The following is a 15,212-nucleotide window of genomic DNA, read 5'->3' as shown; positions in this document are numbered from 1 at the left end:
TTCGCTTGAGTATTGGAGCAACCTCTGATACGCAGAGCTCTTAACTCCAAAAGATGTGATTCTGCCTATCTGAAAATCTTCTTGCATAATTGTAGCAGACGGCTGCTCCTCGTCCCCCCTTGTTTGTTCAAATAAAATACCGTAACTTCCCTGATACATCGGTTTTGAATTGGTAAAGTGCTAACAGCACAGCTTTCAATTACTTGTAATTTGAAGACTGCATCCTTTCTCTGGGGGACCAGCAGCCTTGCACCCATTTTTTCCGAAGGTGTGCTCCCCAGCCTTGACCAGATGCATCCGTCATGATGATTACTGGAAAGAGAAACTGGAAATTCTTCCCTTTGACCAGATTGTTGGTGTGAAGCCACAACTTGAGGCTACTGTGGAGGAAGACAACTTCACTTTTGCCCCCAACTGGTAACGGCTGCAACGCCAGGCATGAAGCAAACTCTGCTGAAGATCCCTGGTGTGGATACTCGCCCAGGGCGCCGCATCCGCGACAGCTGTCAGATGTCCCAGTGTTTTCATAACTCTGTGAACGGAAGGCGAATGCAGAGATATTAGTGTCTTTACTTCCTTTATTAATGCTTTCATCTTTGGTAGAGGAAGATATAACTTCATGGAAACTGTGTCTATCAAGAGACTGAGAAAGACCTTGGAAGTGGAAGGAATCAGATCTGACTTTTCCCAGTTTAACAGGAAACCTACAGAATGGAGCAGCTTTATGGTTTCTTCTAGATGATGCTGAAGTAGACTTTCTGACTCCCTTGAAGTCGAAGTTTCACTACAACAATTGTGAAAATCCTTGGGGCAGAACACAAGCCGAGCAGGAGGGCCTTGCATTGGAAATGCAACGTCCTCTTCCCCATCCTGATGGCGACTCTCGAGTATCTTCTTGATTGAGGCTGAATCGGAATGTGGAGGTATGCGTCTTTTAAGTCCAGAGACGTCATAAACTGATTCCTTTTGAAATGGATCTTTTCCATGCAGCGGTTTACATAGCGTAGATCTATAATGAAACGGCTTTTTCCGTCGGGTTTGGGAACACAAAAAACTCTGGAGTAGACGCCTGAATACTTTTGATGATCCGGAATTGGTTCTAGAGCTCCTTTTTCCACGAACTCTTCTAAAAGCTGGACGATCTTTAGGTCTTTTCCATCGTTGAGAAAAAAAATGTCTTTTGGGAGATGGTTGAATTCTAGGGTATAGCCTTCGCGAACAACATTCAGTGCCCAGCAATCTGAGGTAATCTGCCGCCAACTGGGGTAGAAAAGTGCCAGGCGTCCTCCCACTTCCAGACTTCTGGTGTCAGAATTCAGGCTTGGTAGGTCTGTTATCGTCAGTCTTCTTTCTAGATTTTTCTGCAGGTATCCAGGTCCTACGGTCAGACCTTTCACGACTGGGACAACCTCTAAAGGTAGATCTCCTGGAATCTTGCCCTCTGTAGGGACCAAAAAATCTAGATTTATCTCTGCGTTTAGGCTGTGCAAAATTTAACGCCTTATCTTCCATATTGGCTTCAAGAAGTTTGTCCAGATGAGAGCCGAATAATTTGCCTGGCTCAAAGGGAAGGGAACACAGGTTACTTTTTGATGAGGGGTCTCCAGACCAAAGTTTCAGCCATATAGCTCTTCTAACGGAATTAGTGAGTGCCATATTCTTAGCAATAAGCCTTAAGGAATCCACCGGGAAAGCGCAAAGAAATTTTGCCGCCAGTAGATCTTCCCTGGAAACGCCGTCTTCAATATCTCTGCCTAATTGGCTAAGCCATACCCTCAGAGCACGGGCTAATATAATATTTTTGACTTCTTTTATTAAAAGATTTGCATATTTTTTGTTAAATAAGAAATTATCTTGAAGGGCGAATTATCTTGAAGGGAGCGCTCAGACATTTACACTGCGCCTGCGCCGAATGCCGCCGAATGCAGAGACGGACGGCGCAGGCGCGAGATTTCAGACGCCAGGCGCCAGGAGCAGGGGGAGGATCGAATTCGCTAGGAGAAGGGCGGTCTGGAGCGACGAGCTGGGCGGCAGTTTAGGAAGGTAGACGGAGCCTCTAGGTGCTGGAAAGATGCCCACATAGCACCTAGAGGCTCATTTGCATAAATATAAAAGTGCTTCTTTAAACAAAACGGCCGGACAGAATAAGATAATACTTAGCTTGTATTGTACATCAGACACTAGCGGATCGCTAGTGTCTGAAAACAAAATGGGTGCAAAGCAAGTGGTAGAAACCCTTTAAGTAATCTTGGTCTGGTGGGCTTCGATAATTCTGTTGGTGGACTCCTATATGTTGGTGGTATGCTCTTAAACCTTAACGGCAGGCTGCTATATCCTGGTGATGGACTCCTATATGCTGGTGTTGATCTCATATTCTTGTAGTAGACTCCTGGATGCTGGTGATGAACTCCTATATCCTCATGGTGAACTGCTGAATCCTGGTGATGGACTTCTATATGCTGGTGATGGACTCTTATCTGTTGGTAATGGGCTCTTATATCCTTGTGGTGAACTCCTATATCCTGGAGGCTTTCTCCTATTTGCCTGTGGTATGCTCTTAAATCTTAATGATGGACTCCTCTATGCTGGTGTCGGGCTTGTATATACTGGTAAAGGATTCCTATATACTGGTGAAGGTTTCCTATATACTGTTGATGGACTCAAATATGTTGGCGATGATCTCCCATATACTTGTGATGAACTCATATGTTGATGATGGGCTCTTATATCCTCATGGTGGACTCCTATATGCTGGTGAAGGACTCCTTTATGCTGGTGGCGGTCTCTTATAATCTCATGGTGAACTCCAATATGCTGGTGAAGGACTCCTATATGCTGGTGGCGGTCTCTTATAGTCTCATGGTGAACTCTTATATGCTGGTGATGGTCTCTTATATCCTCATGGTGAGCTCCTATATGCTGGTGATGGACTCCTATATCTTTGTGTTGCTGGGGATATTGATTTCTCAGGGTGGCGGACTATACGGTGATTTGGGCTACTTGTGTGATTTATTCTCAGGTGACATTTGAATTTTCTATGGACATGATGAATATTGGACTATGTTTTCATTGATTTTATTCATTTCATTTCTGCATTTTAATAATTGTATCTGTGTTTCGTTTCCTCACCATTTTCGAATCTCTGCCCGATCTGCTCTCTCTGTCTCGGTGTACAGTATCCTGGCTGTAAAGGGTTGAGGAGAAATGAACAGGGGGCCCAGGGTTGTCAGGCCTCGTCCTGTGGTGATGATCAAAAGGCTTTGGAGCAGATGATGACCATGTCACTGCGAAGTGTCACAGATTCACACGTCTGGTGGCAATTACATGTGTAAAGTCACACGTTTATGGGCATTTCCTATGACATATGATGACGGGTCTGTCAGCTCAGCTCAGCCCTCTTGGTGGAGGACAGAATCGTCCTGACTCCATGATTCACATCTGATGTCATAATGAGGGTGATAAAGTAATATACAATGATCCATGAAGGGTGATGAGAAATGGAGAGACCCAAAAGAGAAGATAGTTCAGCAAGTAGAGGGAGGAGAGAGACAGATACAAGATAAGAGAGAACTGAATACAAGATACCGGAGAGACAGGAAATTCACGAGTGACAGTACAAAACATAGGTAAAGAGACAGATACAGAATACTCTAGGACAGGGATGGTGAACTTTTTAGAGACCGAGTGCCCAGACTGTAAACCAAAACCCACTTATTTATTGCCAAGTGCCAACACGGCAATTTACCCTAAATACAGTGGGATGCGAAAGTTTGGGCAACCTTGTTAATCGTCATGATTTTCCTGTATAAATCATTGGTCGTTACGATAAAAAATGTCAGTTAAATATATCATATCGGAGACACAAACAGTGATATTTGAGAAGTGAAGTGAAGTTTATTGGATTTACAGAAAGTGTGCTATAATTGTTTAAACAAAATTAGGCCGGTGCAGACATGTGGTCGCTGTTGTTGTCATTTCATTGATTCCAAAACCTTTAGAACTAATTATTGGAACTCAAATTGGCTTGGTAAGCTCAGTGACCCCTGACCTACATACACAGGTGAATCCAATTATGAGAAAGAGTATTTAAGGGGGTCAATTGTTAGTTTCCCTCCTCTTTTAATTTTCTTTGAAGAGTAGCAACACGGGGGTTTCAAAACAACTCTCAAATGGCCTGAAGACAAAGATTGTCCACCATCAGGTTTAGGGGAAGGACACAGAAAGCTGTCTCAGAGATTTCCGCCGTCTGTCTCCACAGTCAGGAACATATTGAGGAAATGGAAGACCACAGGCTCAGTTCAAGTTAAGGCTCGAAGTGGCAGACCAAGAAAAATCTCGGATAATCAGAAGCGACGAATGGTGAGAACAGTCAGAGTCAACCCACAGACCAGCACCAAAGACCTGCAACATCATCTTGCTGCAGATGGAGTCACTGTGCATCGTTCAACCATTCGGCGCACTTTACACAAGGAGATGCTGTATGCGAGAGTGATGCAGAGGAAGCCTTTTCTCTGCCCACAGCACAAACAGTGCCGCTTGAGGTGGGCTGAAGCACATTTGGACAAGCCAGCTTCATTTTGGAATAAGGTGCTGTGGACTGATGAAACTAAAATTGAGTTATTTGGCCATAACAAGGGGCGTTATGCATGGAGGAAAAAGAACACAGCATTCCAAGAAAAACACCTGCTACCTACAGTAACATATGGTGGTGGTTCCATCATGCTGTGGGGCTGTGTGGCCAGTGCAGGGACTGGGAATCTTGTCAAAGTTGAGGAACGCATTGGATTCCACTCAGTATCAGCAGATTCTGGAGACCAATGTCCAGGAATCAGTGACAAAGCTGAAGCTGCGCCGGGGCTGGATCTTTCAACAAGACAACGACCCTAAACACTGCTCAAAATCCACTAAGGCATTTATGCAGAGGAACAAGTACAACGTTCTGGAATGGCCATCTCAGTCCCCAGACCTGAATATAATTGAAAATCTGTGGTGTGACTTAAAGAGAGCTGTCCATGCTCAGAAGCCATCAAACCTGAATAAACCAAAGATGTTTTGTAAAGAGGAATGGTCCAAAATACCTTCAACCAGAATCCAGACTCTCATTGGAACCTACAGGAAGCGTTTAGAGGCTGAAATTTCTGCAAAAGGAGGATCTACAAAATATTGATTTCATTTCTTTTTTGTGGTGCCCAAATTTATGCACCGGCCTAATTTTGTTTAAACAATTATAGCACACTTTCTGGTAATCCAATAAACTTCATTTCACTTCTCAAATATCACTGTGTGTGTCTCCTATATGATATATTTAACTGACAATTTTTATCGTAACAACCAACGATTTATACAGGAAAATCATGACGATTAACAAGGTTGCCCAAACTTTCGCATCCCGCTGTACTACAGTCCAATATATTATATCTTCCATGTACTTTATCATTTAGCTATAATACCCTGCCTACATTCAGTGCAGTGCTTGTGCCGTTCATAGTGCGCCCTGCACTGATGAATGGCAGGCGAAGTCTAAGGCATATTGGTACACCATAGACTTTTTGCAGGGAACTGGTGCCCACAGAGAGGGCTCTGAGTGCCGCCTCTGGCACCCGTGCCATAGGTTTGCCACCACTGCTCTAGGAGATACAGTGAAGGCAGGAAATGCAGGGGAGACAGGAGATACAAGGGAGGCAGAAAATGCAGGAGATACTGAGGAGGCAGGAAATGCAGGGGAGACAGGAGGTACAAGGGAGGCAGAAAATGCAGGAGATATTGAGGAGGCCGGAAATGCAGGGGAGACAAGCGGTACAAGGGAGACAGGAAATGCAGGAGATACTGAGGAGGCAGGAAATGCAGGGGAGACAAGCGGTACAGGGGGGCAGGAAATACAGGGGAGGCAGCAAATGCAGGGGAGACAGGGGGCAGGAAATACATAGGACAGGAAATACAGGGGAGGCAGCAAATGCAGGAGATACTGAGGAGGCTGGAAATGCAGGGGAGGCAGGAGGTACAGGGTGGAAGGGAATGCAGGAGATACTGAGGATGCAGGAAATGCAGGGGAGACAGGAGGTACAGGGGGGCATAAAATGCAGGAGATACTGAGGAGGCAGGAAATTCAGGGGAGACAGGAGGTACAAGGAAGGCAGGAAATGCAGGAGATACTGAGGAGCCAGGAAATGCCGGGGAGACAGGAGACACAAGGGAGACAGGAAATGCAGGAGATACTGAGGAGGCAGGAAATGCAGGGGAGACAAGCGGTACAGGGGGCAGGAAATACAGGGGAGGCAGCAAATGCAGGGGAGACAGGGGGCAGGAAATACATAGGACAGGAAATACAGGGGAGGCAGCAAATGCAGGAGATACTGAGGAGGCTGGAAATGCAGGGGAGGCAGGAGGTACAGGGTGGAAGGGAATGCAGGAGATACTGAGGAGGCAGGAAATGCAGGGGAGATAGGAGGTACAGGGGGGCAGGAAATGCAGGAGATACATGGGAGGCAGCGAATGCAGGGGAGACAGGAGATACAGGGGAGGGATCTGATGGAAGAATATGTATGAACATGATCACAGGTTTTTATAAATGGACTGTTCCATTTGCTCTATGACTTGTACATGTCGCTGCATCCATCAGAATCGGAGAGATAGAGACAGATGGAGCTTATAAGGTACAGAAGACATTGTACTTTCCTGGGACAGACTGCTATGTCTTTGACCTCCCATATACAGTATCAGGCTGTGTAGAAGGTGGGGGTGGATGGACACTGGACTGGGAAGGATGATATCATCAATACAAGACAGTGATGTGACCACCCCCCAGCTGATAGATCACCTCTTCTGCCCCAGAAGATGGCTCTTGCCACCTTCACAGGTTGAGATGATCCTATCCATCCCCCAGATAAGACGATGGCCTAATAAATCTAGGGAAGTCAGTCAACATAGTGGAGTCATGTATACATTTATGACCACCCCACTGCCCTCCATATACCACCAAACCCAACACACACACAAACTGGATGATCAGACACCGAGTCGCTTCCATCAAAGTAATGGAATATTAAATGACTTGACAAACAGTAGATGACGTTCTGCTCTGCGCTCAGGTATAAGGCACATGTACACTAGCTGTCTGTCCAAGGCTGGAGATTACTGAGGTGGGAGCAATGACGGGCTGACCCCATAAGACATTATTTATACCACAATGAGCGCAGTTCACCAATAACCCCCATCATCTTACTCTAGATCTTCCCAGTCTTGAGTCTGGTCCACCCTCCTGCATCACTATGTATAAATATAAAGGTTTATACATGACATTTATCTTATAACATTTTTGTGTCCTCCCACAATTCCTCTGTTCATTCTGCTCTTTCTGGTTGATCAACAGAATGCCAGGGCTACAGTAAAGACTGATACACAAGAGTAGAGGAGAGCATTCAGGTTATGTGTAAAGGTGGGTGAAGTGTAACTATCATTTTTCTATTTTGAATTCATCATGTGACAATATAAATCAGATTCTACTAGAGGGCCCTCATCATCCTCACCTTCTCTCTGATCTCTTATTCTCCTGGTGATCATCTGTGCTGAGGTCTAGGAGACCATGATCACTTGACAACCTGGTAATCAGAAACTGGTTAGAAGACATGACCTCTTAGCCTCCTGGTAATCAGATATGGTGAGGCCCAGGAGACCATGATCTTTTGTGTTCCTGTTGATAAGATGCCAGTGACGTTCAGGATACCATGATCACTTTTCCTCCTGGTGATCAGATGCTGGTAAGGGCCAGCAGACTATGATTGCTAGTCCTCCTGGTGTGTCCTAGAAGACAATGGTCACTTGTCTTCCTGGTGATCAGATGCCGTTGAGATTCAGGAGACTATGGTCACTTGTTCTCCTGCTGATCAGACTGGTAAGGGGTGGAAGACCATGATCACTTCTCCTTATGCTTAACAGATGCTGATGATGGCCAGGAGAACATAGTCACTTGGCCTTCTGGGGATTAGATTCTGGTGACAATTGATAGACCGTAATTGCTAGCGGGACCCAGGAAACCATGATTGTTTGTCCTTCAGGTGATCAGATGCTAGTGATGGATGGAAGACCATAATCACTTGTTCTTCTGGTGATCAGACACTGGTAAAGCTGGGGAGACCAAGTGTGCTTGTACTCCTGGTAATCAGATGCTGATGAGTGATGGAAGACCGTGATCACTTGTGCTCCTAGCTCTTTTGTTCTCCTGGTGATCAGACACTGATGATGGTCAAGAAAACATGATTTATTTTCCTCCTGGTGATCAGATTATGGTGGGACCCAGAAGACACTGGTCACTCTCCTGGTGATCAGACACTGGTAAGACCCAGGAGAGTCTGATCGCTTTACCTCCCGATCAGACTGGTAAGGGCTGGAAGACCATGATCACTTATCCTCTGGTAAGGTCTGGAAAACCTTGCATGTGTGTCTGACTGGTGATCTGATGCTGGTGGGAAGTATATAGACAGGCAGGGGATATATATAGAGACAGTCAGGGGATATATAGAGAGAGGCAGGGGATATATATATATATATATATATATATATATATTTATGGAGAGAGAGATAGAGACAGGCAGGGGATATACAGAGACAGGCAGGGGATATATATACAGTCCTGATCAAAAGTTTAAGACCACTTGAAAAATGGCAAAAAATCATATTATACCATGGCTGGATCTTAACAAGGTTCCAAGTAGAGCTTCAACATGCAACAAGAAGAAATGGGAGTGAGAAATTTTTTTTTTTGAGCATTCAATTTATTGAAAATAACGATTAAACTGAAACAGGCTGTTTCTCAGCTGATCCAAATTTTAGGACCACATGCCTTTAAAAGGCCAAATCTGTGCAAAGATGTGGATTCATTGTCATTTTCTGTCAGGTAGTCACACGTTGTGATGGCAAAGGCAAAAAAACTCTCCCTTTTTGAACGTGGTCGGGTTGTTGAACTGCATAAGCAGGGTCTCTCACAGCGCGCCATCGCTGCTGAGGTGGGACGCAGTAAGACAGTCATTTGGAATTTCTTAAATGATCCTGAGGGTTATGGAACAAAAAAGTCAAGTGGAAGACCCCAAAAAAATTCATCAGCACTGAGCCAATTGTCTGTCCATCAAGACACTGGACAATCCTCGGCCCAAATTAAGGCCCTTACTGGTGCTGACTGCAGCCCCATAACCATCATTCGGCATCTGAGACTGAAGGGCTTCAAAAACAAAAAACATCTTTAAAGACCTTGCCTCCTTGAACGCCACAGAACTGCTCGTTTGGACGAGAGCCCCAAACGTGGGACATTCAAAGGTAGAAGAAAGTTTTATTCTCTGATGAGAATTTTTTTTACCTTGATGGTCCTGATGGTTTCCAACGTTACTGGCATGACAACCAGATCCCACCTGAGATGTTTTCTACGCGTCACAGTGGAGGGGGCACCATAATGGTCTGGGGTGCCTTTTGCTTAAGTGGAACAATGGAGCTTCAGGAAGTGCAGGGGCGTCAAACGGCCGCTGGCTATGTCCAGATGTTGCAGAGAGCATTCCTCATGACTGAGGGCCCTCGTCTGTGTGGTAGCGACTTGGTTTTTCAACAGGACAACGCTACAGTACACAATGCCCGCAGGACAAGGGACTTCTTCCAGGAGAATAACATCACTCTTTTGGCCCATCCTGATCTAAATCCAATTGAGAACCTTTGGGGATGGATGGCAAGGGAAGTTTACAAAAATGGACAACAGTTCCAGACAGTAGATGGCCTTCGTGCGGCCGTCTTCACCACTTGGAGAAATGTTCCCACTCACCTCATGGAAACACTTGCATCAAGCATGCCGAAATGAATGTTGGAAGTAATAAACAATAACGGCGGAGCTACTCATTACTGAGTTCATGTTTGGAAGTAGGATTTCTGTTTTGGAGGGGGTTAGTTTTTTTTGGGAGGTGTGGTCCTCACTGTCCCAGCTGACAGGCAGGGGATATATAGAGACAGGCAGGGGATATATAGAGATAGGCAGGAGATATATAGAGACAGGCAGGGGATATATAGAGACAGGCAGGGGATATATAGAGACAGGCAGGGGATATATAGAGACAGGCAGGGGATATATAGAGATAGGCAGGAGATATATAGAGACAGGCAGGGGATATATAGAGACAGGCAGGGGATATATAGAGACAGGCAGGGGATATATAGAGACAGGCAGGGGATATATAGAGACAGGCAGGGGATATATAGAGACAGGCAGGGGATATATACAGAGACAGGCAGGGGATATATAGAGACAGGCAGGGGATATATAGAGACAGGCAGGAGATATATATATATATAGACAGGCAGGGGATATATAGAGACAGGCAGTAGATATATAGAGACAGGCAGGAGATATACAGAGACAGGCAGAGGATATACAGAGACAGGCAGGGGATATATAGAGACAGGCAGGAGATATACAGAGACAGGCAGGAGATATACAGAGACAGGCAGGAGATATACAGAGACAGGCAGGGGATATATATAGAGACAGGCAGGAGATATATACAGAGACAGGCAGGGGATATACAGAGACAGGCAGGAGATATACAGAGACAGGCAGGAGATATACAGAGACAGGCAGGGGATATATAGAGACAGGCAGGGGATATACAGAGACAGGCAGGAGATATACAGAGACAGGCAGGGGATATATAGAGACAGGCAGTAGATATATAGAGACAGGCAGGGGATATATAGAGACAGGCAGGAGATATACAGAGACAGGCAGGGGATATATAGAGACAGGCAGGGGATATAGAGACAGGCAGGGGATATATAGAGACAGGCAGGAGATATACAGAGACAGGCAGAGGATATACAGAGACAGGCAGGGGATATATAGAGACAGGCAGGGGATATATAGAGACAGGCAGGGGATATACAGAGACAGGCAGGGGATATACAGAGACAGGCAGGGGATATACAGAGACAGGCAGGGGATATACAGAGACAGGCAGGAGATATACAGAGACAGTCAGGAGATATACAGAGACAGGCAGGAGATATACAGAGACAGGCAGGGGATATATAGAGACAGGCAGGGGATATATAGAGAGAGGCAGGAGATGTATAGAGAGAGGCAGGGGATATATAGAGACAGGCAGGAGATATACAGAGACAGGCAGGAGATGTATAGAGAGAGGCAGGGGATATATATAGAGACAGGCAGGAGATGTATAGAGAGAGGCAGGGATGAGATCAGTCTCTGTCTTGGCAATGAGTGAGAATAATATTATAATATTATCAGTGGGAGAGGGGGTTACATTTTGGGGGTCCCGCCCCCCCCCCCCTTCACTGTCTCTATTGGGGGGCTCCAGTCTCTGAGGTGACAGTGCAGTCTCAGCTCTGATGTCTCCTCCTGTCTCTGCTGATGTCACTGAGGACTGAGATATAAGGAGCAGCCACAGAGGAGGCGCAGAGGAGCACAGCTGCAGCTCAGCCAGGTAAGAGGGCTCCTTACATACTCTGTGCTGCTGGGGGATGGCTATATACTCTGAGGTGTGCTTATATACTCTGTGCTGCTGGGGGATGGCTATATACTCTGAGGTGTGCTTATATACTCTGTGCTGCTGGGGGATGGCTCTATACTCTGAGGTGTGCTTATATACTCTGTGCTGCTGTGGGATCCCTATATATTGGGCTGCTGGAAAAAGAAGATGGAGATGCTTTTATATTGTGTGGTGCAGAGATGATGTGGGTTACCAGCTCTCTATAGATCATTGATAACACTGAGCTATCTATAGGTTATTGATAATCCTGAGCTCTCTATAGATTATTAATAACACTGAGCTCTCTATAGATTATTGATAACCCTGAGCTCTCTATAGATTATTGGATTATTGATTATCCTAGCTCTCTATAGATTATTGATAATCCTGAGCTCTCTATAGATTATTGGATTATCCTGAGCTATCTATAGATTATTGGATTATCCTGAGCTATCTATAGACTATTGGATTATCGATTATCCTGAGCTATCTATAGATTATTGGATTATCCTGAGCTATCTATAGACTATTGGATTATCGATTATCCTGAGCTATCTATAGATTTTTGGATTATTGATTATCCTAGCTCTCTATAGATTATTGGATTATCCTGAGCTCTCTATTGGATTATCCTGAGCTATCTATAGATTATTGGATTATTTATTATCCTGAGCTATCTATAGATTATTGGATTATTGATTATCCTGAGCTATCTATAGATTATTGGATTATTGATTATCCTGAGCTATCTATAGATTATTGGATTATTGATTATCCTAGCTCTCTATAGATTATTGGATTATCCTGAGCTCTCTATAGATTATTGGATTATCTTGAGCTCTCTATAGATTATTGATAACCCTGCGCTCGCTATAGATTATTGAATATCCTGATCTCTCTATAGATTATTGGATTATCCTGAGCTTTCTATAGATTATTGATAACCCTGAGCTCTCTATAGATTATTGAATTATCCTGAGCTCTCTATAAATTATTGGATTATATTGAGCTCTCTATAGATTATTGATAACCCTGAGCTCTCTATAGATTATTGATTATCCTGAGCTCTCTATAGATTATTGATTATCCTAAGCTCTCTATAGATTATTGGATTATCCTGAGCTCGCTATAGATTATTGATTATCCTGAGCTCTCTATAGATTATTGATTATCCTAAACTCTCTATAGATTATTGGATTATCCTGAGCTCTCTATAAATTATTGGATTATATTGAGCTCTCTATAGATTATTGATAACCCTGAGCGCTCTATAGATTATTGATAACCCTGAGCTCTCTATAGATTATTGATTATCCTGAGCTCTCTATAGATTATTGATAATCCTGAGCTCTCTATAGATTATTGGATTATCCTGATCTATCTATAGATTATTGGATTATTGATTATCCTGAGCTATCTATAGATTATTGGATTATTGATTATCCTAGCTCTCTATAGATTATTGGATTATCCTGAGCTCTCTATAGATTATTGATTATCCTAGCTCTCTATAGATTATTGGATTATCCTGAGCTCTCTATAGATTATTGATTATCCTGAGCTCTCTATAGATTATTGGATTATTGATAATGCTGAGCTATCTATAGATTATTGATTATCCTAGGCTTTCTATAGATTATTGGATTATTGATAATACTGAAATCTCTAGACTATTAGATTATTTATTGAAAATCTGGAGCTCTCTATAGATTATTGGATTATTGATTATACTAAAATCTCTAGATTATTGGATTATTTATTGAAAATCTTGAGCTCTCTATAGATTATTGGATTTTTTCTATTTTAGGTCACCATGAAGGCTGCCTCATCATCGTCAGTCACTCTGCTCGCCTGCTTTCTGATCTTCACAGGACCGGCAGGGGCCCACCCCTTGGAAAGGAGCTACTTTCAGGGCCCCAGGCTCAGTCTCGATGGATTGTTGAGTGATGAGAGCGCCCAGGCTCTGTTATATTTTATAAGGGAAAGAGCGCCACAGCTGGAGCTAGGTGACCCCCATCTGCAGCTGAGGCTGAACCAGGGGTCGCTCTCCACTGGGCACCAGATGTCATCCCAGGATCTGGCCCCAGTACTCAGCATCCTTCAGACAGTCTTCCAAGAGTCTCGGCCAGAGGAGTCAGCCAGGACCTTCCTGGAGGTGTTTTCTGACCGCCTGAAGAGAGAAGACCCCCCAATCTCTATAGACTTGACTTATCATATCCTCCGGCATATGATTGACATGGCAAAGACTCAGAACCAGAAGCATCAGGCGGAACAGAACCGCATCATATTTGACTCAGTAGGGAAGTAACAAATCTTAGAGCCATCCCAAACAAGAAGAAATGTCCCCTTGATGTCCACAATGTCCTGCAATGACCACACGTGTCTACATGGTGGTAGGGTGGTCTCTGAGCCAGCACACGGACTGATGGGACTGGGGGAGGTATATGGATGAGGGGGGTTGTCCTTTATGTACAGGTCTCCAAATATGAACTTCTGATTTCATTATGGTCTTCACTTCTCTTTGTGTTTTCCTCATGCTGAGATGTTGTAGACACTTCCCACCATGACAGATACCAGCTCTGGTTTCATTGAATTACCCCAATAATGTACATGACCAAGGCCAAAAATATCAATAAACCACAACCCCCACATTCACACAGGTGTTCAGAAGATGGTGGGACCATAGGGGAACAAATAGGGGAAGGGTGAGAACATCTCTGGGAGGACATTTGCCCCACACATGGATGGGGCACCAGCTTCGGATCCCTCTTCTGAGGCAGATTAATGTTATCTTTATTTTGGGCTACGTCACATGTAATCTCCATAGACATGTAGATAATACTGTAAGCATTGGTCAGGACGTGGAACGCACTCAGTGCCATAGTCCACCCGAGCTGATGTATCCCACTAGAGGTTGTACCATATCATATGCAATAAAGCTGGATGTCAGATATAAGCTTCTTTACCAAACCCGGTGGCATGACTTTACCCAAACCTGGGGACATCACCTTACCAAACATGATGACATCACCTTACCAAACATGATGACATCACCTTACCAAACTCAGTGACATCATCATGAAATCAAATACTGTGATTTCACAAATATATGAGTTTAAGAAATAAATGAGACTTGTGTGAAACTGGTGGATTCTATGTGTTTTGCTGACGGTGTACATGTACCAGACTCTGCTGGACTTTTCCACCACCAATAGTCACTTGACCAAGGGATCCTTAGAATATGACAACCATATTGTCTCTTCATGAAGGGTCAAACAATGATTACTTCTGCTGAAGGATCCCACACCATCATGTGTAGGTGAATACAGAGAAGGCAGCAAAGTGGCAGGCGCCACGGTGTACATGTACCAGACTCTGCTGGACTTTTCCACCACCAATAGTCACCTTGACCAAGGGAGCCTTATAATATGACAACCATATTGTCTCTTCATGAAGGGTCAAACGATTACTTCTGCTGAAGGATCCCACACCATCATGTGTAGGTGAATACAGAGAAGGCAGCAAAGTGCCGGGTGCCATGTTGTTTTTAATGGTACATACCACAGGGATCGGTATTAAAGGGGGTCACTGTTACTAGTACTGTACCACAGGGGTCATTATTGGATTAGTCACTGTCACTTATGGGGTACCACAGGTCAGTATTGCAGGGGTCACTGTTACTAGTTGGGGTAT

The 15,212-nt window shown here is 44.3% G+C and overlaps 1 protein-coding gene across 1 annotated transcript; it reads left to right on the top strand.

The window, feature by feature from the left end:
* Positions 1-2,715: 2,715 nt before the first annotated feature.
* LOC122933970 (UI-like) lies at positions 2,716-13,827 on the top strand. The gene is made up of 2 exons (XM_044289052.1): positions 2,716-2,904; positions 13,327-13,827. Exons 1-2 carry the CDS (start codon positions 2,716-2,718, stop codon positions 13,825-13,827), a joined length of 690 nt encoding a protein of 229 aa, XP_044144987.1.
* The last annotated feature ends 1,385 nt before the right edge of the window (positions 13,828-15,212 follow it).

This window comes from Bufo gargarizans, chromosome 4 (genome assembly GCF_014858855.1).
Source record: "Bufo gargarizans isolate SCDJY-AF-19 chromosome 4, ASM1485885v1, whole genome shotgun sequence".
In the NCBI taxonomy this organism is placed as follows: Eukaryota; Metazoa; Chordata; class Amphibia; order Anura; family Bufonidae; genus Bufo; species Bufo gargarizans.
The sequence above is the reverse complement of the archived record's forward strand: the minus strand, read 5'-3'. Positions and strand labels throughout refer to the sequence as shown.

Excerpts from the sequence above, each read along its gene's own strand:
- LOC122933970 (XM_044289052.1), top strand. The coding sequence starts at position 2,716 with ATGGGCTCTTATATCCTCATGGTGGACTCCTATATGCTGGTGAAGGAC. Across the intron at positions 2,905-13,326 it reads TGGTCTCTTATATCCTCATG|GTCACCATGAAGGCTGCCTC; the intron begins GTGAGCTCCTAT and ends TTTCTATTTTAG.